Here is a 25,071-nt window from a genome sequence, read left to right as displayed (position 1 = left end):
GCGCGCGGGCGCCGCCCAGACCTGTTGCTGGCGCTTGGCTGGGGTCCCGCGCGCGCGGTGGTTCGGGCCGTTGGACCTAGTGAGTGGTGTGGGGCTCAGGCGACGCCTGGGCTCCCCGAGCAGAGCGAGGTTAGTGCAGCGCCTGGGGGCGGCCGCCGTTGCTACCGTCTCCTCCTCCGCCTCTTACTTTCCCTCTCCTCCCCCCTCAACCCCGCTGGCGGCACTGCGCCGCCGGGTGGAGAGGACTGGAAACTCTACCCGGGCCCCTCCTTTCTCACTAGGCCGGCCGGCTTTCTCCTAAGCACGGGCAAAAGGACTTCTTTGTACTTCTTGTGACAACTTCTACGGGCTTGAGGTAGCTGTTTCTGTGGGAAAGAGCTTTCTTCTATTGCGCCGATGCTCCCGTTGGTGTATATGATAAGTAACATTCCTTGCAAGAACCTGTGTATGGGTATTGTCATTTCATGGACAGGAAACATGCCAAGCGAGGTAGCAGATGTTACCTGGGTTCTGCTAAGCCACGCCCAGAGATCCGAGACTGACCCTCCATTGGGAGCCGCTCTTAGGCCAGAGGTTTCTTCCTTGGGGACATGGTCCCTTTCCCATGTATTTTCAGTAATCTGTTGCCTGTTTTGTGTTACTCCACTTCAGATGACATTGCCTGTCAATGTAGTTATTTTTGTCTTTAGAGTATATCCCACGGAAGAAGCACAGTGAAGATACCGTGTCTCAAACTCATCTGTAATACTGTCATTCTCTCTGTATGGTTAAGCTTGATAGGGAATTAGGCTCATTTGTGCCAGTTTTTAGAGTTTAAGTTTTTATGGCTGCACTTATGTACACATATACACATTCCTTTCTCCACTGCCGTTGTTAATACAAAACATACTATATACAATTTTTTCACCTTGCTTTTTTTTTTTCTCCCAGTGTCCTGGAGGTCACTCCCTATTTTAGAGACCTTCCTCGTGTCTTTTTTTTTTTTTTTAATTTTTTTTTTCAACGTTTATTTATTTTTGCGACAGAGAGAGACAGAGCATGAACGGGGGAGGGGCAGAGAGAGAGGGAGACACAGAATCGGAAACAGGCTCCAGGCTCTGAGCCATCAGCCCAGAGCCCGACGCGGGGCTGGAACTCCCGGACCGCGAGATCGGGACCTGGCTGAAGTCGGACGCCCAACCGACAGCGCCACCCGGGCGCCCCTTTCCTCTTGTCTTTTATATGCACAGTAATTCATTGTGTTGCTGTATTTCGTCAGTCCCTTAATGAAGAAGTTTTGGATACAGTTGCAGCTTGGCTATTCTAAATAACGGTGCAAAATAACCATGTGTATGTATCATCACTCCATATTTTTGCAAGATAGGATCCCCAGAAGTGAGACAGATAGTTCAAAGGGTAAATATCTGTTTAATTCTCTAGATATTGCTAAATTCCTCTCCATGGGTACTATACCATTTTGTACCCTCACCACCATCAAATGAGAGAGAAGAGGTGGGCCTTATGGATGAACCTCAGGAGGTTGTTGTTTCTGAAATTTTAGGCGGAATGTTAGGTGCATCTATCCAGGGACAGGACCAGACATGCTGGCATTCTCTGCTCTATAATTGCTCATGTCTGACATATAGGCACACAGTATATATTTGTTGAACAACGATTATATCTCATTAGATTCTCAGAAGAGACTGGACACCGTGAGGGTAATTTGAGGGTGATTAGTTTTTTCAAAGCACCTGAGATGCAGTTGTTGCTACATTTCTTTCCTTCCCTTGTTCCTTCCTTCCTTCCTTCCTTCCTTCCTTCCTTCCTTCCTTCCTTCTTCCTTCATTCCTTCTCTCTCTCTCTTTCTCTCTCTCTCTTCTCTCTTTTAAATCCAGTCTAAGATTGGGGCACCTGGGTGGCTCAGTCGGTTATGCATCTGACTTCGGCTCAGGTCATGATCTCACGGTTCGTGGGTTCAAGCCCCGCGTCGGGCTCTGTACTTATAGCTCAGAGCCTGGAGCCTGCTTCCAATTCGGTGTCTCCCTCTCTCCCTCCCCTGCTCATGCTCTGTCTCTCTCTCAAAAAAAAAATTAAATCTGGTCTAAGATTATTCCTGTCCATCTTCATAACTGAATAGACTGGGACATTATTGGGAGAATGGAGAAACTCGTTCACTTGCTCCATGGGGAACCAGCGTGTCTGCCCTGTGATTAAAACACACCCCTTGAGGAGCTGGAGGAGTTTGTCTTCTAGAGGGAGGACGGACATGCACGTACACAGATGATTCTCAGGTTGTATGACAGGTGCTATGTGAGTTGCTTGGAGAAGGAAGAATTTCTTTACGGTGCTTGGGAAGGCTCAGGGAATGAGAGATGACCTACATCTTGCGGGTGAGGAGAGACATTTCCCAGCCTGGGAGATGGTGAGGAATCATTATGCACAACAGTCCTGGAGACTGAAGTGTGCAAGGTGTGACTGGCAGCATGGCAGAATGTTTAGTATAGTTAGAGCCCAGGATGTGCTGGTGGCAGAGGAGATGTCTGGAGGTGAGCGGGCGAAGAAATTGGGGCCAAAGCATGAGGAGCCTCTTATGCTATCCTTTGAAGGTTGAATTCTTTTTATTCTTTGTCCTTAGAGATTTATGGACTTCTGTGGTTTCTTGAGGTGGAGTATTGTGATGTTTTCTAAAACGGACCCCCATGGCTTGGGAGGAACATCTTAGTCATGAAGGTAATGGCTCTGGAATGAAGATTTGGGTATGAATCCCATCTCCACCATATGGACTTACACTCCTTGTGTCTGGGCTTCCTCATCCACACAGTGGGGATAAATAATACCGATTTTTTACCCATGTTGTGAGGATTAAGTGACACATGCATTGCTTGGCGTATAGTCAGCTCCCAATGACAGTAACCCTTTTTCTTTTTTTGTCGTTGTTTTGTTGTTGTTGTTTAGTTTCTGTATCATTTATTTCTGCTTTAATCTTTATTATTTCCTTCCTTTTGCTGGTTGGGGGTTTTGTTTGTTGCTCTTCTCTGACTCCTGGACTCGAAAGCCCTTCAGGATTTTGAAAGCGCATCTTAGTGTTAGTCGTAGTGACATCTGTGGAGGCTTTCTGGAAACTGTGAGAAGTTTCCCCGGAGCCAGCTTTTTTGTGTCATCCCTGACAGGGGGAGGGGGGGCGCCCACGTTACATCCACGACAGGATGTAACGCTTTGTTGGCCTTGCCGGACTCTACTTTTATTGTGCCTTACTGAACATTTCCTGCATTAATGCAAAAACATTTACCTTTTAGAGGTTAGGGGTGAGAAATGGAGTCGACATATCTTCAAAAGTGCCTTGGGACGTGTCTAACTCAAGGTCTTGCAGAAGTGGCGAGAATTCGCCCAGTGGATCCAATAGAATATTTAGCATTGTGGATTTACAAATATAAGGAAAATGTGACCATGGAGCAGCTGGTAAGTGGGGACCTTCTTGTAGAAAATTAGAAGAGTGAGGGATGCCCCAGTTGGTTGAGCGTCCGACTAGGTCACGATCTCATGATTCCTGAGATCTAGCCCTGCGTCTGGTGGGCTCTAAGCTGACAGCGTGGAGCCTGCTTGGGATTCTCTCTCTCCCTCTCTCTCTCTGCCCCTCTCCTGCTCCTGCTCACATGCACACTTGCATGTGCTGTCTCTCAAAATAAATAAATAAGCATTAAAAAACAGTAGAAGAGTCAAATAATTGGTCCGATTTGCTTTTTTAAAAAGTTCAAGTGTTCTTTCTTTCTGTTTATAAAAATAGCATGTTTATTATAGAACAACTTGGACAATATCAAAAACGTAAAAAAATACCCAGAGAAGACCTCTTTCTTCTAGTCTTTTTTCTATACATTTTCTATACATTTGTAGTTTTTCTTTTTGCATAATCGTGAACATACCCACTGTATAATTTTAATTTTATGCTCTTTGTTCAAGTAAAACACACATTTCCCCAAATTGTTACACATTTTCCACATGGGTGAAGTAAAATTTGCTTACCCTTTCCCCATTGTTGGTGATTAACATGCTTTCAAGATTGTTTTCACAAATTGTTTTATCTCCACTTAGTCACTTGATATTATTTTTGAACACTGCTAGAGACAGAAGGAAATGGCCAGCCTGGAGCGTGAGAGAGAACTGGCTTTGATAGAGCAGGAAATGATGGAGAGGCTCAAAGCAGAGGAGCTCCTGATTCAGCAGGTGAGACAAGCGTGGGGGTTCAGGGGTGACTGGAATTAGTGGGGTCAGCCTCAGTGTGGTGCGACCCAAATGGCGAAAAACTCCTCATTGCTAGTCAGTTAGGAATGGCTTTCTTCTATCTTCATGTTTCTGTGTTTCTGCATCTACGCCTTCTTTGCTAGAGAAGCAGCAGCAGCTGGGGTAGGAGGAAACCCAGGGAGTGTGTTCTCATGGAAGCCAAGGGGAGAGAGCGTCTCACTGAGACCCGAGGAGTCAATTGCTGGTTGAGTGAGAGCAAGACTGTGAAGTGCTCATTCAAGGCCACTGGTGACCTTGATAGGAGCAGTGTGTTGGGAAGGGGGAGGATAACGGGGGAGACGGTGAGTGAAGGTAATGCTTTCAAGGAGATTTTCAAGGAGGGAGGCTGGGTTTTTTTTAGGAGCAGCGGGGAAGGGAGTGGTTGACGTTAAGAAATGGGGAGAGGATAGTCTGGGTACACGTGGGTGTATAGGTTTTGTGGCACAAAGTTGAAAGCAGTTTCTGAATGACTCTTCTTTATGAAGTAGAGACCATGATCATCTTCCAAGAATGGGGCAATGAAGTGGGAGGTGTGGGAAGAGTGGTGAGGGTTTGAAATGGTGGCTTTGGAGGATGTTAGAGTTGACCAGGAAACTTAGCATTGCTTGGTGGCATGGAGTACCCTGTTAGAGTTAGAGACCAGGCATTTATAATGTTGCCAGTTGGTTTGGTTTTATGATTATGGGTTTTCTCCACTTAGGCCAGATATTTGAGTGAAGATGTGGAAGGGGCAGACCCCTTGACTAAAGTAGGTTTGGGGTAACGGGATTAGGGAGCTGAAGATGTTGGTAAGAGAACGGTTTAAGGGATGAGTCCTGGAGTGTAAACAAGATAGGGAAAGTTCCAGAGTGGCTTCTGGACCGATTTAATTTATGAAGAGCCTCTGAACTAAATTTAGGTTATCCTTACCATTCTACCACATAGTACTTAACTCTAGAGTCTCGAGTCACAGCTAAGGGAAAGGGAAAGAAGCCCGTGATTTGGGTGTGTGGATAAGGAGAGTATAGACATGGCAAATAGTTTCTCTGCCTAAACTCTCATACCTGATACTTGGGTAGAACATTCTAGGCACCTTAGACAGATATGGCTATTGAAAACTTTACTGCTTCCGAATCTTCTTTTTATCTAATCATTTGGCTAATTCCTATCAGGAGGTGGCAAAGCATTGAGTTGGGTGTCAAACGATCATCCAAATGGGTGAGTGTCTGCTGTAGTTGCCCCAACTTTCGAGAAGCTGCCTTTGTTCTTCAGCTTCTACAGCCAGTGTCTGCCCCCTTCTATCAGAATAAGGAGAATCTCTCAGCAGTTCTCCTTCCCCAAGGCAGTTACGTCACAAATGTAGAGGCACTTAACGTTCTTTGACTCATCCACTTTGTCTTACTTAGATCCAAGTTGGCAATACTAGAAATCAAGCACTCCTCTCGCGGTATCCTGTTGACCAGCGTGAAGTGATCCGCTGTGCATTGAACCCTGAGCATTGTATGGGGAATGGAAGATAACAGTAATAGTCTCCAGAAGATTTTATGACCAGTTAAAGAAATAGCTTGGTGGGCAGAAATAGATGAGACGAGGAAAGGGGCACGTGGGTCGGGAGGAGGGAGCACCAGAGAAGAGCTTGGGAGAGAGTGAGACCGAGATGCAAAGTAACATAGAGGCGCTCAGAGTCCATTGGATCAAGTGAGCTTGGGCTTCGGGACTCTGGTCACTTCCCTGCTCTCACAGTTAGTGCTACTGATTTTTAAGCACTCTCCAGTAAACCCCGGGCCCTTGTGAACTGGGAAGTATTTTTACTGCCATTTTCTACTTAAGAGCTTACTGAGGAGGTATAAAAGCTGGTCTGTCTGTTTGTTTTGTTTTTTGAATACCTTTTCTAATGGTTTTACTCATGTGTGAAGAAGGTTTTAGGTTTTGAAATTTTCCCGAAAATGTTACACTGGTTCTGATGACCAATGTGGTTGGTATTTGCCAAGTACATTTTGCATTGTTGTTGAGAGATTAGTTATCTCACTTCCTCTGCGAATATCTGCAAGTGGATTGAGTGATGTGTTCTTGCACTTCGGCTACCTACCCATCACTTTTATCCTAGTGTGCATGATACAAAATTACCAAGAAATTCCCTTCAACGACCTTTCGTAAATAAATATTAACTCCTGTTTATTATCTCTTTATTTGTCAAAATGTATTATTTTTAAAAGATGTGTTTTAAAAGCATAGCTTTAAAGTGCTCTTGGGGCGCCTGGGTGGCTCAGTCGGTTAAGCGTCCGACTTGGGCTCAAGTCATGATCTCGCGGTCCGTGAGTTCGAGCCCCGCGTCGGGCTCTCTACTGACAGCTCAGGGCCTGGAACCTGTTTCAGATTCTGTGTCTCCCTCTCTCTCTGACCCTCTCCCGTTCATGCTCTGTCTCTGTCTCAAAAATAAATAAATGTTTAAAAAAATTTTTAAATGCTCTTAATGGGATATGTATGTATTATGGAGTATTATGTAGACATAGCAAGAGAGAACAAATTTCCACAAATGTTGTGTCAATGAAATAAAATTAAAAAAAAATAAAATTGACTGCAAAATATAACTTTTTTTTTGGAATCCGGCTTACTACTTGGAAGACTTAAATTATTTTTTAAAGATAATATTTCACTTAGTTGGAGTTCAGAGTTAATGTTCCTTATCATCAAAATTGATTGAAAATATTTATCTGTGAATGCTGATCTGTAATGAGATTTTAGTATTCCATCTTTGAAAATAGCTTAGAGATGCTTCCTGCCAAATACTGATTATCAGTCCATGTGCATATAATTTTGACTATATTTATCTCCTGGAATGCATTTGTAGAATTCTGTTAGATTTTTATCTTGTTTTGCCTTTTGGCATGTCATTACCTTGTAGATTAATCACTTCCAATTGAAGGTTGGTAAAAGCTTCTCAATCACACAGTTAAATGGATTTGGGGATATGGAAATTTAATTTGCACTTAAATCAAGGCCAAAAAAAAAAAAAAACCCAACAAAACTCTGGATCTGTAGTTTGAGATTGGGAAATATACCTGCTGCAGATTTGTGTGGGGATGGGGGTCTAGTTTCTTGTTTTAGATTTTGCCTGCATGGGAAGTGAATGAGGCAGCTTGACATGGTGATTCAAACATTAGGTGTTGTTGAAATGTGTGTCCTGCAGGGCTAAATTTTTACATATTAGCGCTGTTTCACCTTGTATGTTTAGTTTGAATCGATTTAAAAACATTATTAGGTCTGTAGCAAAAGCTTATTTCCAAAGCCATTTACGGTTTGATAATAGTGACTGAACATGATTCTTCTCATTCAGAAAAATTTCAATCTTGGTCCTGAGCCCCAAAATTCACACTAAACTGTTACCGTGTTTTCATTTCATGATACATGGCCAGTATAGAAAATTCAAATTTCGGCTTCACGGTGAAGCCGTGGAACTGCTGTGTGGTAGGGCAAGCCTAGATTTATTCGGTTTCCGTTCCTGACACAAATTCACAGAACTGATGATGGGCACGCTCAAAAGGGTGAAGGAAAGGTGCTGCTGGTCCCGCTGGCTCAAGAGCACGTGACACTTCCTGCAGAGCACCTGCTGGTGGGCAATACGGCCACGACTCATAGGCTCTCCACGCTGTGTTTTCACAAGCTTGGTAAACGTGTCCAACTAAGCCTCTTTCCGTTCACCATTGGTTGTAACACATCTTAGCAGGTTTCATTGCTGGTTGTACTGAATTAATGTTTCTCGACTTCTTTGAAAATATTCTTGCCTGTAGTTGTCCCATGAAGACTGTTCATAGAGGCTGATCTTTCAGTCACTTCAGACTCAGCCCTGGGGCGCCTGGGTGGCTCAGTCGGTTGAGCGTCTTACTCTTGGATCGGGTCGTGATCCCAGGGTTGTGGAATCAAGCCCGAGTCAGGCTCTGCGCTGAGCATGGAGCCTGCTGAAGATTCTCTCTCTCCCTCTCCCCTGTCTCTCTGTCCAAAAAACAAAACAAAACAAAAACCCTCAGCCTTGATTCCAGTAAACAGTAACCCCTGAGCAGTGTTGGGAACATTAGTCTACCCATCAGGAGCCAAGGAAAATCGCTCAAAATAATTCGCCTTGTTTTTAATTGCTTGTTGATGTTGCTCCCAAAGCCATCAACTCTTTGAGCAACTGTTTCACCAAAATCTTAATGTAAGTCCCCCCCGACCCCACCCCCTGCCCCCAGGACACTGAAATCAAAACGCGTCATTAAATCATCATTGGTAAGTGAGCGTCTTTGCTTCGCTAACAAAGGAACCACTTGGGAACTTGCTTCCATTGCAGTCTCATTTCTATTTTTAATTTTTGTGAAGAAATCCTGTGATGAAGTAATTATGCTTAAATTTTCTAATACTTCTGACCTTTGTTTTCATGTGGGCTGAGAATATTGTGATGACACGTGCTTAGTCTGGTAGTATTGCATTCTTTTTTTTTTTTTTTTTTTTTTTTTTTTTACAAAATGTGCCCTTTTATTTTACTTTTTAAAATTTACATCCAAATTAGTTAGCATACAGTGCAACAATGACTTCAGGAGTAGATTCCTTAGTGCCCCTTACCCATTTAGCCCATCCCCCCTCCCACACACCTTCCAGTAACCCTCTGTTTGTTCTCCATATTTATGAGTCTCTTACGCTTTGTCCCCTCCCTGCTTTTATATTATTTCTGCTTCCCTTCCCTTATGTTCATCTGTTCTGTCTCTTAAAGTCCTCATATGAGTGAAGTCATACGATATTTGTCTTTCTCTGACTGACTAATTTCACTTAGCATGATACCCTCCAGTTCCATCCACGTAGTCGCAGATGGCAAGATTTCATTCTTTTTGATTGCCGAGTAATATTCCATTCTATAGATATACCACATCTTCTTTATCCATTCATTCACTGATGGACATTTGGGCTTTTTCCATACTTTGGCTATTGTTGATAGTGCTGCTATAAACATGGGGGTGCATGTGTCCCTTCAAAACAGCACACCTGTATCCCTTGGATAAATGCCTAGTAGTGCAATTGCTGGGTCGTAGGGTAGTTGTATTTTTAGTTTTTTGAGGAACCTCCATACTGTTTTCCAGAGTGGCTGCACTAGCTTGCATTCCCAGTGTTGCATTCTTTTAATAAAGTATCATTGCTTCATAAACACCATACTTTGCCATTTAATTTGATAATAAAATAATCCACTCTCCACTGTATCTTCAGAGAGCAACATTCCAAATCCACATCTTTTCTTGTTTTGACATGATGGGTGTGCACTGTTTTAAAAAATGTCATGGTGTGGTGATACCATGCCACTCCAAGAACTGTTGAGATAAAATGGCATGACTGTGATTTGTAGTGTGCTGAGCAGAGCACAAAATGATGAGAGTACCACCTATGGTCCCTGTTGCAACTACCCAACCGCCGTTCTGCAAAACCAGTCACAGACAATAAGTAAGCAAATGAACCTGGCAGTGTTTCAACAAAATTTTTGTTTATAGGCACCGAAATTTGAATTTTCTGTAATTTCCATGTGCTGCGAAATATTATTCTTTCGGTATTTTTCAGCCATTTAAAACTGTAAAACCTTTCTTAGCTCATGGACTGTACAATACAGGACTGGGTTCAGATGTGGCCCACAGAATTTAGTTTGCTGACCCCTATTCTAGTGTGGCATGTCTGTTGAGTTGGAACCAAATATGCTGTTGATTATCTGTGGTTTCAGATAATATACTTAAGGTTTTCTCATCCACTCTTCTGTAACCAAGGTTTGGCTATTTGAAGACCTATCTATGGATGAAGAGATTTTATCTGAAAAAAAGTACGACAATCTCATTTGTTGCTCTAAGAAGAACAGAGAAAATAACATGATTTTGTGCAGATTGTTCTTTTCTGCAAATTAGCAATTAAGGAAGCTTCCTTTTTTATGTTAGACTTCAGGAAATATTTGTAAAAGCTAAAGTATTAGGCGGCTGTGATCATTTATTCTTGTAAGCGTCTGAAATTTACGTAGGTATAAACTTAATTATCCTGGGACATTTCAGAGTGATTAGAGTTAATTCCTGGCAATTGATCTGACTTTAACATGACTTACTTATTTCTGAATATTCAGCAACAGCTGGCATTCCAGCTGGAGTTGGAAATGCAAGAAAAAGAGAGACAAAGAGTAGAAGAACTACACAGAGCTCAGGAACAATTAGAGAAGGTAATTTGAAGTTTTATACCTGCCCGCTTTATTTAAAACCTCTTAGAACCCTCAAACTGTTTCTTCCAGCTGTTATAACGTGGGATTCATAGACGTGCTACACATTAGCTGTGTGACTGACACAAGTCATAACCTTGTTAGTCTCCTTTTGCCTTTTTGAAAAATAAGAATAACAAGATATCACTAGCACTATCTTACTGGTTTGTCACGAGGATCAGTCAAGACCGTATAAGTGAAACTGCTTTGTGAGCAGTAGAGTTCTCTCTTGGGGATGTTAGCAACATTTTAGTCAAGGCACAGTGGTCCTTGACTATGGTAGCTGATGTTGAAGGTTAAGTTCTTTGTAACGTTGAGGGTGTTCTGATCTCTGAGACAGTCGCATATTTCTTCCTCGTGTTAGATGTGTTATCAACAATATTTCTACGTTTCAAAATATTTTTATATGGCTGTTTCATGTCTTTCATTCAATTACGCAGGGACTTATGTTAAAAAGTCTGTTTCGGGGCGCCTGGGTGGCTCAGTTGGTTGGGCGTCTGACTTCAGCTCAGGTCATGATCTCACAGTTCGTGAGTTCCAGCCCCGCGTCGGGCTCTGTGCTTACAGCTCGGAGCCTGGAGCCTGCTTGGGATTCTGTGTCTCCCTCTCTCTCTGCCCCGCCCCTGCTCACGCTCTGTCTCTGTCTCAAAAATAAATAAAAACATTAAAAAAATAATTAAAAAAAAAAGTCTGTTTCCATTGACTGTCTGTATAATGTCAGACCTCTAGTTTGGCCAATGTTCCCTGGGATCCAAAATGTGTGTGTCACATAGACCAAACTTCTGAAGGACTGAGTTATACCTTTCAACTGGATATTTTATATTCTATGTTTATAACCAGCCTCGATTTATTCCACAATTAAAATGAAAAATAGAAGTAGGTTTCATTGAATATGTCTATTCATGGCTTAGATGAGAGCATCATTATTTAGAGCACTTTTTTGAAAGGTGGAAGAATGGATTGAAATCAAAAATGAGATTCTTGGGGCGCCTGGGTGGCGCAGTCGGTTAAGCGTCCGACTTCAGCCAGGTCACGATCTCGCGGTCCGTGGGTTTGAGCCCCGCGTCAGGCTCTGGGCTGATGGCTCAGAGCCTGGAGCCTGTTTCCGATTCTGTGTCTCCCTCTCTCTCTGCTCCCTCCCCCATTCATGCTCTGTCTCTCTCTGTCCCAAAAATAAATGAACGTTGAAAAAAAAAATGAGATTCTTAAAAAGATAAATTAAGGGGCTCCTGGTGGCTTAGTCAGTTAAGTGTCAGACACTTGATCTCAGCTCTCAGGGCTGTGAGTTCAAGCTCCTCATTGGGCTACGTGTTGGGCATGGAGCCTACTTGAAAAAATAAAATACTAAGATAAAACACAAAAAAGATAAATTCAAAACCTTATACATAGTCTGAAAACACACGTAGTTAACAAAACACAGATGCTGATGTTATCTCAGTCTGAATGTTGGAGGGCACGTGGTTATACATGCATGTGCACACACACACATAAATACATGGGGACGTTGGGGCGCCTGGGTGGCTCAGTCGGTTGAGCGGCCGACTTCGGTTCAGGTCATGATCTCGCTGTCCGTGAGTTCAAGCCCTGCGTCGGGCTCTGTGCTGACAGCTCAGAGCCTGGAGCCTGTTTCCCCTCCCCCGTCCATGCTCTGTCTCTCTCTGTCTCAAAAATAAATAAACGTTAAAAAAATTTTTTTAAATACATGGGGACGTATATCCCCTTTCTCTCTGGTGAGGATTCAGTGATGTCAAATGGAAGGAAAGTTTTTGTTTTGTCACTTGTCACCCTAACTAATAATTTGGCTTTCGGTTTAATGTCTCAGATCATTTCATTTTTCAAAGAGTCGTGTTCAATTATAAATAAAACATGGTTTTCTATTAGTGTCAAGTGTTAAGTGAGACTGTGAGCTGCAGTTTTGTACTAAATGTATTCAGGTCACCCTTTTAAAAGTGATGACATGTTTGCTGTTAAACTGATCATAGCACTATGTAAAAATAAACCTTCTTGAACATTAAACATGGAATCAAAATGGAAAGTATATTCAAATATTTTTCTTCATTTTTATATATTGTAGGAGATGGGAATGAATATAGAAAACATACCTACGAGTGAAGATAGTTCACATTCAGAGGTGAGAAGGAAACATTATTCTGTGTCACGTGAAATGAATGAGTGTCCTGGGGGGCAAAGCTTAACTTTGATGCATTAGGAGCTAAACTTTTTAATAAGGAAATTATCAAACTTGATAGTCCAAGTATGTGTTCTAGTAACAACAGTTCACGAGTACAGTGTTCTTTAGAGCAAAATCTCAAAGTGGATAAAAATTGGACTTTTGGTTTGCGTTTGTATTTTTTTTTTTTAAATCTAATTTATTGTCAAATTGGCTAACATACAGTGTGTGCAGTGTGCTCTTGGTTTTGGGGGTAGATTCCCATGATTTATGTCTTACATACAACACCCAGTGCTCATCCCAACAAGTGCCCTCCTCAACGCCCATCACCCATTTTTAAAAACCAGAATGTCGTGAGATATTTATTGACCATATGTTTACTTCCAATGATACATGTTAATTTTCTGTATTAAATTAAATTTCTTAAATTTAAGTAAGTTTTAGCATTTATCTCTAGAATTCTCTCTCCATTAACAGGTGTTGGTTCATTCCATTAATTAATGACACTGAATTTGGATGTTGTAATTCAGAAATCTCCTACCAAAATCAAAGAAAATTAACGTATTCGTTTTGAACTCATCTAATATTAGAAACGAATTTTAATGATTGTAGGATATAACACCAGACTCAGGCAAAACGCTAGCTGAAATTAGCGATCGATACGGGGCACCTAACCTGAGCAGAGTGGAAGAACTTGATGAGCCAATGCTATCTGATGTAAGTATCCTTAAGAAAGTGTTTTGTGAAAAACAGATTTGTTTGTTTGTTTGCTTTGTTTTACTCTGGGAAAGCCTAGTGCCTATGAGGCCTGGGTTGGATGGCAAATGGGCCCTTACTGTCATAGAAAGAAACCAGTTCCCCGAGTGCTGACCATATTCCCAATCGGCCTTCTGCCCTTTGGTGGACCTGTGCTGCTGGCCACCAGGGGCAGGCTGGGCGCAGGTCTGGCTCCTTGCAAATGTGTCAGCACTGATGGGAAAGTAGCTGGAAGCTGGAGCTGAGGTCATGGTGTGCCATATGCAGAGGGTGATGTATATATATTTTGGAGTTAGGCTTTGAAAATCTCAAAATCTCTTCAAGATATATATTTAAAATCATTTGGTGAAATACATAATCTTTAAGTTAAATGTTGGGGGCCAGCTTATTGTTTCTCAGGAGCAAACACTAGAATGAAATACATATCCTAATGAAAGTGCATGCTTTTACAGTATGTAAGTACACATGCTTGTTTAATAAACACATGGTGTTTTCTAGGTACCAGGCGTTGTGCCTGATGTTGTGAATAAAACAGTTTTTTTTTCTTTTTTTTTTTTACCTTGTCTAGGGGGGAAATAGGCGATTGGATAAGCAATTGATAGTCATTGTTGGAACAAGTGGTTTATTGCCCAGAGCAATAGGCTTTGACAATGAACAAGGGAGCTATTAATCTAAGCCGGACCTGCGGGTATAGACCAGGACTGTCCTGGCAGAGGATGTATTTAGTGACCTAACCATGCGCACTGACAAAATGGGACAGCCAGCCCAGTGGAGGAGCCCTGTCAGGGAAGGCTTCCTGAAGGAAGTTGGTGACTGATTGCTGGGGGTGCGAGGGGGAGGATTCGAGAGTACAAGACAGCTAGAGACCTGACAGGGGAGAGTTGGGGGTGTGAGGCAGGGAGGAGGAGAGACCACGCAGGGGAGGGAACAGGAACCAGGCTGTGAAAGGCCTGGTAATTTGTGCCCAGATGCCGTAGATTTTATCCTAAAGGCAATGGAGGCTGATGCTATCAGCCCTGCATTTTAGAAAAGCTCTCTGGCAGCAGCATGGAGGGGAGGATGGAGAGAGAGAGGTGAGGACACCCATTAGGAGGCTAATGCAGTAATCGAGAGAGAGATGGCATCGGTGGCCTATTCACAAGGGGGAACTGGAAGGGCTTGGTGCTAATCAGTTAGTAGAGATGTTCCATTAAATGTCTGCTGTGTTTTGGGACCACGCAGGGAGGTAGCGAAGACAAATGCACAGAACAGATGGGCCTCCTGCCCTCGGGGTGGGGGTGGGGCGGCATGGGCCAAGGGCACCTAAGAGGACAGACCTAGCCTGGATGAGTCTTCCTGAGGAAATGAAACTTAAGGGGTTAGTCTGAGCTCAGCCCAGCAGACAGGGAGAGCAAGACACTCCCACAGAACGGAATGGCCCAGCTGAGACGCTGGCTGGGTTGTGCGGAGCTTGGAGATGGTGCAACTCCAAGCTGGAGAAGTGGCTAATGGCCACATCACACTGTACTCTGTATGGCAAGTGCAGTGGGATTCACTGAAAGGGTTTATGTGAGGACTGGAGATGTGGCTTTAGAGGGGAGAGAGAGGATTCGAGTGGGTATGCGTGGAAAAGAGAGACCACTTAGGAGGTTTTATAATTGTCCAGATGCAGGATGACCAGGGCTAGGATCAGGGTGTAGACAGCAGAGATGGGGAGAACCCAGTGGATTTGATATTGGCTGGGAGGATAAGGGACAGAAGAAAGTCAAGGTGATGCCCAGGTTTCTGCCATGGGCAACCAACCGGACTCAGAGCTTAGCCATTTGTTGAGGTGAGGAACATAAGAAGAGGAAGTAGGTTTTGTGAAAATGATGGCTTCCGTTGTGGACATGCTGAGTCTCAGGTGACCCTGAGATACGCAGATGTAAGTGGCCAAAGACCAGTTGATGTGCGGTACAGGTTCAGAGGACAAGAGAGCTGTCCAAGCAGGAGATAGGAACATAGCAGTCATCGGCATATGAGCTAGGTGAAGCTAGGAGAGGGAGTCGGGTACCTAGGAGAATGTGCAGAATGTGCAGGACGGGGCTCAGGCACATCCATTACACATTCCATCATTTAAGGGGTGGACACAGGAGGAGGACCCCTACAAGAATGATAGGGATAACAGTAAGAAAGGGGGGAGGGGAGCAAGAGAAGGAGAAGAAAGGATGGGTTGATAAACACTGTGCTTGAGAACACCGTTGTTATCATGCTGAGTTTGGATCTTACTTGAACTAGTTCGAAAACTATCGAAAAGCTTCATTTACATAGTCACATAGAATTGACCCCAACTCTGATTTCTTTGGCTTGTACCTTTTCACAATTCTGATTGTATTAAAGTATATTTACTTTTTATTCTGCTTTTAGGTTGCATTAAACATTGATCAAGATTTGTAAGATCAACCAACCCAAGAGCAATACATTTTTCTGCTTGTTTCAAGTTTCAAAACATGAGGTTCCCAACTGTATTTTTTTCCTCCAAACCTGAACTCTGCTTTTTTTTTTTTTCTCTAAAGACAGCTTTATAAATGGGCTTTCAAGGGTAGCCTTAACAGGTTGTTTTGGATTCTCCGATGCAACTGGTTGTTTGTAGGATTCCTCAGAGAGCAAGAGAGAGAGTTTGCCCAAGCAACCGGAAGGTGCAAATGGGAGATGAGCTGAAAAGACTGTGTGTGTGTGTGTGTGTGTGTGTGTGTGTGTGTGTGTGTGTGCGCGCGCGCGCGCGCGCGCGCGCGCAAGAACAAGATTGCCCGAGGTGAAGGTTACGGTCTGTGAAGAGTGAAAGGGGCTACCACTGTGCAGGACTTGGGAGTGTTCGACATGCCTTAGATCTGAGCTCCCCCCTGGAAGTGGACTGTGAGGATTTCTCCAGTTTGCTCGGCAGTGATACTTTGTAGGACCATTAATCCACGCTTACTGATAGGGCTGGATGGGGAAGGATGCCAAGTTCTGGGGTACCAAGACCCAGCATTTCTTCTGGATCAACCAGTGTGGGCAGACATCCTGGTGATACTGTTGGAGAGACGCTCTCGCTGGACACAGGCCATGCAGGGGGCTTCCTTGGGTGGGCGCTGGGTGGTCCATGGGCCCTGACTGCTCTCCTGGCCCCTTGGAAGTTTCACACCCAACCTTGAACTTTAGGGAGAACTTTTCTTCCTTTTTAAAATTCTTCCAAATCTAAGTCTTTATTCTGAATCCTTTCTGTTATTTAAGGAAGGGTATAGGCCTGGGTATAATGCCAGGAAGAGGATTCTTAAATAAAATTTTAGGGGCTCCCTGGTGGCTCAGTAAATTAAGCATCCGATTTCGGCTCAGGTCATGATCTCATGGTTTGTGAGTTCAAGCCCCAGTGTCGGACTCTGTGCAGACAGCTCAGAGCCTGGAGCCTGCTTCAGCCTCTCTCTGCCTGCCCCCCCCCCCCCGCACTCTGTCTCTCTCTCTCTCAAATATAAATAAACATTAAAACAATTATATAAAAAATAAATTAATTAAAAATTTAAAAGATCTGCTTTTGGTCATCATATATCTTTCCTGAGGCAGTGAGAGCAGAACAGCCAAGTTGCTTAAATGGGAAGAGAGAAAGGGGGTAAATAATGGGGGAAGCACTGGTTTCATTAAAAAGAAATGTTATCTCGTCGTATCAGTTCTGTATATTCTTTAGAAAGAAGTCCCAGGTACCCTGGAGAGATGGTTTCCGGGTCAGTTGGGCCACCAGGCACTGTGTCCCCAGCATGGATGACCTGTCTCAGTCTGCCAGGCAGGTGTCTAAGGCAGCGAGAGAGCACGTGTCCCCCTGCCCCCCAGCCTGGGCCTGTGAGGGCACCCTCGTGGAGGGCTGGGGGTGGAAGGGCGGGCTCAGGGGGCCCTTGGCCTCAGCGCAGCCCAGGCAGTCTGGTGCTGGGGCTTGACAGCAAGAGTCTGTGAGTGCCGGCTAGTCGCGGGGTGAATCACTGTGGCTCTGGGACACAGGGTAGCCCTCTTGGAAGCATCCCCAGCCAGATCTGAGCATAAGAGGGAGGACGTAGAACGGGGTGAAAAAGGAGATGACGCTTTTTCTCTCAACCTTCTTCTACGCCGAGTAATTTTGGATGAGATATGAATTCTATCTTCTTGGGTGTTGGATATTTTTATCCCTGTAAATATTTGCGAGCTTTGTTTCTGGATGCCGTTAAGGTACTCGGGAATAATTTGATCCTTTCTGGTCTTGCTTTCAAGAAGCTTTGTTAGGTGGGACCAGAGAAGAATTGAGTCTAGGGCAAGTTTTGTCCCACCATTAAGGCCACACACTCTAGGGACACTGCCCCATGTTGAGTGAATTATGAGAACTGTCACTTTGGCTGTGGAAAGAGACACTATCTTCATTGTATTTTTAGACCACTTTACTGAGGTATGGTTGACAGAAAGGTAACTTATTCCCAGCTCTCTTTGAGAGAGCTCGTGTGCCCTCCAGTCATCTGAGAGTTTCTTTCCTTGGCTTCTTATCACTTCTTCCTCCCCATGCATTTATTACTCAGCTGAAGACTCAGGGGGACCCTCTGGAGGTACCCCTGGACTCCGGGCTCTGAGACCACTGGGCTTCACCCACAAGGCAGAGCGCTGATGCGGTTGCAGGGAACACTGTTTCCCGTTCCTCAGAGGTCTTTGTCCTCTGTTGCCTCAGGTTCACTGTCCCAACAGCTGGGACAGTGTGGTTTGTCGCACCAAACGGTGCTGGTTTTTCGTCGTTTCACAGGTGAGGGCAAGGCCTGTCTCTGTCGGTCCACCTTCGCCTGAAACCAGAGTTCAGATGCCACAGACGTTTTCTCATGAAAATCCCTGTTCCTTTGCTTCTTCAACTTGCCTAATTTGGCGAAATTTAATGTGGTTACTTTCTGAGAAGAATTTAGGGGGTTTGGGAAGTATCGAATGACTTGTGTCTCTTAACCTGCTTGGAACCAGGCCGAAAGGGCTAAGCGGGAATCAAGGAATCAACTTTACAGATGCTAAAAGGCCACCAGAGAGTGCAGGACACCAGGCCAAAGCTGAGTATCCTGTTCCTCCTGGCTAGTTTGAAGAGAAGCCGCTGGAGAATGATAGTTCTCTCTGTGTCAGCTGAAGAGTCCGCCTGATCTGCTTGTCACGTGGAGGACCGAAGCACGGTGGGGCTGTGGACGGTCCTGATCCCCGGGGCCTTCAGGAGCGAGAGCTCGAGAGGCCAGGTTGAGCGTGGGGCCTTTACCCAGACCCATTCACCCATCTCCTGAAAGAAGGAAGAGAAGAGGGTGCAGAAATTGCCTGGCTCCCTGTTCTGCCACACGCTTCTCTCCTGGGAAATGACACTTCTCAGTATTATTTTGCCTGACGTAAGTGACCAAAAACCCTGACTTGGAAACAGGCTGACACCCTTGATGCAAGTGGCTTAATGGATCAAATGATCTCTTGTCTCCCATGAGAAGTCCAGAGAATGGGCAGGCCGCAGACGCGATGGGTCAGGGCTCCAGCACCCTCTCTCTTGGCTCTGCCTTTCTGGTCTCCACCGGTCTCATCCTTGGGCTCTTCCCAGTGTGGCTGCCGTCAATAATTCCAGGTGCTATATTCAGCCATGACAGCATCTCATGGAAGAAGAGGGGAGAGTCCTCCTGGTGTTTTTATTTATATTCCTAGAAACTCCCCGGCAGACTTCCCTTTCTGTCTCACTGATTATGATTGCATTCTACATTTACTCTCTCCAATTTCATTCACAAGGAAGATAAGGAATCATTACACTGTCGTCTTACTGATTCATTGGTTTATAGATTCATTTATTTTCAATCTATGTCAAAGGGTCATAAGTAGTCACCAGGGTGGCATAAGTGTGGCCCCTAGAGAACCAAATATAAGTGCCATCTCTGCAGTTAGCATGAACCTGAGAATGAGCGCCTCTAAAATTTTGCTATGGGGAACTCTGATTGCCTTGCCCTCCTCCTGGCCCTGCCATTTACTATGGGGAATAAGAATAGGGCATGACCTTTGCCCTACAGCACTTTTGGGTCAAGTACAGCTTGTGTGCACATATAATAGGAACTAAGTACCTGGTGCAAATAGAAGCTAAGAATTTAGGGGAATGGGATTGGAGCAAGCTTCATGAAAGCGAGGACATTTCCAAAGGAACCTTAAAGGAGAGGTAAGTTTTCAGTGGGTGAAATTCATGGAAATGAGAAGGAAACTGGGCCAAAGACAGATGGGTAGGAACCTGACTGGGGAGGGTCTGAACACCAGCCTCCAAAGTCTGTACTTGACGCCAGGGAGGGATGTGTGGAAAGACCCAGGATGGCCTTTGAGGACTTTCCACAGTTTCAGGATGTGGAAGTGAAATTCGGATCGTGTGGCTAAGGGCATGGATTTTGGTAAGGAAAGGAAAAAGACTGAGGTGATCTTCTGGAGAAGTTTGGTGACGAAGAGAGAGCGACTGGAGAGTGTAGCAGGATTGAGCAGGGATGCTCTCCTTGGAAATGAGGCTTTGCTTGTACTCTGGCAATAGGAAACAGGAAAGTTGGTGAGCCCAGAAGTAGAGACTGAAGGTGGGGCTCAGGAGGGTTGGAGCAGGGATCCAGGAGTACTAAGTGTGGGTCAAAACTGACAAGAGGGAGGAGAGCACTTCTGAAATTATGTTTTCCCCCCAGGAGGGGGAAAATGTAGAGAGAGACATTTTAAGTGAAGAGGATGAATATTTGAGGGTAGTGGAGCAGCGCACACAGTCTAGGATTCTCTACTTCTGATCCTTTTGGTAAAGAAGGAGAGAAGGGCAGAGGCTGGTCAGGTACATGAGTGAGGATGCATTTAAAACATGTGCTGGGGGCGGGGGGCGCCTGGGTGGCTCAGTCGGTTAAGCGTCCGACTTCGGCTCAGGTCATGATCTCGCAGTCCGTGGGTTCAAGCCCCGCGTCGGGCTCTGTGCTGACAGCTCACAGCCTGGAGCCTGTTTCAGATTCTGTGTCTCCCTCTTTCTCTGACCCTCCCCTGTTCATGCTCTCTTTCTGTCTCAAAAATAAATAAATGTTAAAAAAAATTAAAAAAAAAAACATGTGCTGGGAACTATCGACAATAGCCAAATTGTGGAAAGAGCCCAAATGTCCATCAACTGATGAATGGATAAAGATGTGGTGTGTGTGTATATATATAAAGGAATATTACTCAGCTATCAAAAAGAGCGACATCTTGCCATTTGCAACAACATGGATGGAATTAGAGTGTATTTAATGCTAAGCAAAATAAGTCAGAGAAATATAAATATCGTATGATTTCATTCATATGGGGAATTAAGAAACAAAGCAGATGAACATAGGGAAGCAAAAATAGGATAAAAACAGGAAGGGAGACAAACCGTAAGAGACTTAAATACAGAGAACAAACTGAGGGTTGCTGGTGGGGTGTTAGGTGGAGAGATGGGCTAAATGGATGATGGGCATTGAGGAGGGCACTTGGGGGATGAGCACTGGATGTTATATGTAAGTGATGAATCACTACATTGTATTCCTGAAATCATTATAACACTGTATGTTAACTAACTTGGATTTCAATTCAAGTAAAAAGGAAGAAAGAGAAATGAATAAACAACATGAAGTGAGGAAGTGGGTACAGATTTATGAAAAAGATTCTCTAATGCGCGTTAAAATCATTTGGATGGAGTGGTGAAGCTATTAAAATATAAACATTTCTGGGTCTCAGTCTTAGAAGTTCTAACTTAGTTTTAGCAAAAACCAGAAATGTGCATTTTAAAGAGCATCCCAGTTTTAATAAAGGCTGGACTATATTTAAAAAATTGGCAATGAAAAAGAGGAAAGGTAATGGAGGGGAAGCCTTTCGGCTGGGGGGTGGGGGGCAAACACCTTGTAATTTTAAACTTGCTTCCCCTAGAAAGCTTCTTCCCTGTGGCAATAATGTGTCACCCAGCCAATACAAAGACCAGCCTACTTAATAGTTGTGCTTTTCATTGTAAATTGTATAATTGCCTTTTGGTATCATTGCCTTTTGGGCATCTTGACCTAATATATCCTAGGGCCTGATGACCCTTGGATAAACTGAACGTTGATATTTTAGCCTTTAATGAGTATCTATTGTTTAATGCTTAAAAAAAAATTAATTAAAAAATAAATAAATAAAACATCTGCCGGGGGAATGGACCACAGAATTAATGTTGGACAACTTTTTGGGCCCAATGGAAGTTCATTCAGTCAAAAAACACTTGATAGGGGCGCCTGGGTGGCTCAGTCAGCTAAGCGTCTGACTTTGGCTCAACTCATGATCTCGCGGTCCGTGTGTTCGAGCCCTGTGTCGGCCTCTGTGCCGAGAGCTCAGAGCCTGGAGCCTGCTTTGGATTCTGTGTCTCCCAATCTCTCTCTGCCCCTCCGCCCCTCTCAAAAATAAATAAACATTAAAAAAAATAAATAAAAAAGCACTTAATAATGCTTACTCTCTGCCTCAGTTTCCGCATCTGGATAATAAGTAATAGTGCCTGCCTCTTAGTATTGCTCTGAAGATGAAGTGACTCAATTCATGTGAAGTTTTCATAGGGGTGGCTAGCCCTTAGTAAGCACTTAACAGGTAGTGAAGTTGTTGCTGCTGCTGTCTTACCTGCCAGGTACTGTGCTAGGTAAGTGGAGTCTGCATTAGAGCTCTTCAGTCCTATTCCCCAGTGCCCCATAACAAACTCAAGGGTAGAACAGCATCCATGGGTAATGGAGGCACACTAGAATTGAGGATTGGCAGACTGTCACAAGACCGGCGGGATCTGAAGTCAAGTGCGAGCAGCAGTGGAGTGTGTGGCTACCATGGTCACCATTAGCTGGGTGTCAGCACTTGGCTCTAGGCCAGGAGGTAAGTGGCATTGTTCAAAGCAGATTCCCAGCCAGGGAATGGTGGTGATGGCGGGGGGGGGGGGGGGGGGGGGGGGGGGGGGGGGGGGGGGCGGTGCTCAAGGTAGGCCAGGAGACAAGAAGGGGCATAAGTCATGGGAGGCGTCTGCAAGAGTTTGGCCCAGCCAAGCAGTCAGTGTTTAGGAAGGCTGTGGCCCTTACAAAGAACTTGACCATAAATTAGGAACAGGGTCAATGCCCATTGTCCAGCTTTGATCCCAACTGGAAGGACTGGGGCAAGACAGAAGGGGGCTTGTGACTGGGTGGGAAGGCTTGAAATTGGTGGAGAGGGGAGAGGACTAACAGGGAGCACTTCTTAATGCCGGAGGCTCTATCAGGAGTTCGTGGGACTGTGGGTATGAGCTTGTGTTTGAATGTGTGGAGGAATGAAGTTTCAGAAAGTAACTACGCAGAGTTGTTCACTAATGAACCTTGGAGCTGGCCTTGCTGCCCCATGCGGTTTGACAGAACTACTGAATGTGTGTGGGATACTAAGAGCGTTAGAAAATAGCCTTGTCTAAAATAGAGTTGACTCTAGTTTCTTAGTAGCTTTTTCCCTTCCTCATTTCTTCAGCACGATAGGTAGCTTTGTTACTAACCAAGTGCCCAATCTAGAAGGTGGGAGTCATCCTTGACCCTCCGTGCTTCTTATACTTCGAGCCCAATACAGGGAGCCTGATACCGACTCCTTTTTCTCTCATGTTCCACAGCCACAGGTGATCGGTTTCTTAGCCAAAATATAAGAGATCAGCTTGTATAACACATTGTTCAGAGTCCTGTGCCAGCTACCTCCAGATTAAAGATTGTAAGGGCTTATCCCAATTGCAGTCAATGGCCATTCACCCTTTATCTAATTCTCATTTCCACAGATCCCTCTGAGCTGGCTTCCCTCTGAGGACTGTGCTAGTTTCTGAGAACACAAACCAGTGTGAGAGGCGGTCAGTACCATTGAAATGCACTCTCCCAGATGGTGGGCAAAGGCACAAGCAAGCAGATAAATCAGGACACAAGCTCCAAAGGGCCAGTTTGGTAGGTAGTGCCATTAACTTTTTACATGGAGAGACGCCACCTAGAGCTGCATGGAAGTGAAAGACTCAGAGCAAACGACACCCACACAAGAACAAAGGTGCAGAATTGATGGTGGGTGGGCAGGAGGAACATGTGAGCAGAGCAGTGAAGATGGGAATACCCTCAGGAAGCTTGAAGAATAGTAGGTCTGGGCAGGGGTCTGGGGGAGGGAGGTTGAGCAACGTCAGGTCTGGACCAGGTTGTGAAGCACATTACATCCCAAGCTAAGAAGTTTAAACCGTGTCTGCTGACAACGGGAGTGGAAATGAGATCTGCACGTGGACAAACTTCACTGGGAATGAGGGATGAGGATGTGGCCCTCTGTCACAGGGAGAAGTTTTAAGAGGTTTTAAAGGATGGTATTTAGGCTGCTGTTGTCCTAGTCTAGGCCTGAGGTAATGAGGGTCTGAGCCTGGGTCATGGCAGTGGAAATCTACTCCATGAACATTTGTCTTGGGTTGACCACGCACGCGCCAAGAACTGAACTAGGTTCTTATGGGGAACATGAATGTGAGCGATTGATGGTCCCGCCTCCCGTCCCTCGCAGGGAGTAAGTGAGTGATGGGTCTGACACATTCCAGAGGTGGACTTGGAAGCTGATTGAATGGACATGGAGGGCACAGGAAAAACCTGGATCTGGAACCTCGACAGGGCCATTGAGGGCTCGGGGAGATGAGGCGGGGGCACTGGTGTGAGGTAGGGATGGACACTTGGCCAGCTGGGTGTGTAGCTCGGAGCTCCTCTCTGCTGCTCTCACTGACCCAGGGAGTGGGGTGGCAGGGCTGGGTGGGGGCGGGGGCGGGGGCTTGTGTGGGAGACACCGGAAGTGACATAATTGATGTTTTTTTAGGAGACCAGAGTCTGAGCCCCATGACTAATGTATACAAGACAATACCATATTCCAAAGTGTCATTAAAGATACTCAGGGGCGCCTGGGTGACTCAGTCGGTTAAGCGTCCGACTTTGGCTCAGGTCGTGATCTCGCGGTTGGTGAGTTTGAGCCCCGTGTTGGGCTCTGTGCTGACAGCTCAAGAGTCTGGAGCCTGCTTCGGATTCTGTGTCTCCCTTTCTCTCTGTTGCTCGCTCTCTCTCTCTCAAAAATAAAGATTAAAAAAAAAATTTTTTTAATGTTCAAATGTGGTCCACTAAGAACACAAATCAAAACAAACAGCACAAGCTTTAAAAATTTTGTGAAAGGTTAATTAAACCAAGAATTCAGGTATCTGTGGTATGTTGAACCCAGTTTGTTTCTAAACGTGTATTAGATTGTAACCTTCTGCTGCCACTAGGTGTCACAAAGATTCAGTTTTTAAAAGCTCTACCTCTTGAGGCTGAGGCTTTACAAGATTTCTTTTTGTACAGAGATAAGGTTTTCTAGTATTCACAAATATAATGAACTTCAAATCTTAAAATCAGTATGATGAAATACTTTGAATATGCACAAGAGCACACACATTAATATAAGCCATATGTTTTACCCCAACTCAGGTTTAACAAATATTAACCCTCTACCCTATTTGACAGCTTAAAAAAAAAAAATCTTACAGTTGATGTTCTGTTTGTACTCCTGTATCCCATCCCTCTCGTATCTTGCCCACAGATAACCACTATCGTAATAAGATCAGCAGGCGTGCTTTCCAGACATACATCCCTGATGTCTTCATACAAGGGTTTGTGTATTTCTCAAAAGACAATGT

The 25,071-nt window shown here is 44.6% G+C and overlaps 1 protein-coding gene across 6 annotated transcripts; it reads left to right on the top strand.

The window, feature by feature from the left end:
* The first annotated feature begins 1 nt into the window (after window position 1).
* On the top strand, window positions 2-24,082 carry DYDC1 (DPY30 domain containing 1). Of its 6 annotated transcripts, none has more exons than XM_086680127.1 (9): window positions 2-129; window positions 282-355; window positions 2,615-2,709; window positions 3,276-3,438; window positions 4,099-4,200; window positions 10,361-10,453; window positions 12,564-12,620; window positions 13,272-13,376; window positions 23,176-24,082. In XM_086680127.1, the coding sequence occupies exons 4-9, from the start codon at window positions 3,292-3,294 to the stop codon at window positions 23,218-23,220; spliced, it is 549 nt and encodes a 182-aa protein (XP_086536253.1). In that variant the 5' UTR covers window positions 2-129; window positions 282-355; window positions 2,615-2,709; window positions 3,276-3,291; the 3' UTR covers window positions 23,221-24,082. The 6 variants fall into 6 exon arrangements, with proteins under 6 accessions (XP_086536253.1, XP_025774132.1, XP_086536254.1 ...); XM_025918347.2 differs by lacking the exon at window positions 23,176-24,082 and adding an exon at window positions 15,801-16,937; XM_086680128.1 differs by lacking the exon at window positions 2,615-2,709.
* The last annotated feature ends 989 nt before the right edge of the window (window positions 24,083-25,071 follow it).

Source organism: Puma concolor, chromosome D2 (genome assembly GCF_028749965.1).
Source record: "Puma concolor isolate L17-30 chromosome D2, mPumCon1.1.hap2, whole genome shotgun sequence".
NCBI lineage: Eukaryota > Metazoa > Chordata > Mammalia > Carnivora > Felidae > Puma > Puma concolor.
This window is presented reverse-complemented; position numbering and strand designations above follow the sequence as displayed.

What these genes read in the sequence shown, in the direction of transcription:
- DYDC1 (XM_086680128.1), top strand. Translation starts at nt 3,292, where the DNA reads ATGGAGTCGACATATCTTCAAAAGTGCCTTGGGACGTGTCTAACTCAA. An exon ending in AGGAGCTCCTGATTCAGCAG is followed by an intron (nt 4,201 to 10,360) that starts GTGAGACAAGCG and finishes CTGAATATTCAG; the next exon opens with CAACAGCTGGCATTCCAGCT. An exon ending in ATGAGCCAATGCTATCTGAT is followed by an intron (nt 13,377 to 23,175) that starts GTAAGTATCCTT and finishes TCATTTCCACAG; the next exon opens with ATCCCTCTGAGCTGGCTTCC.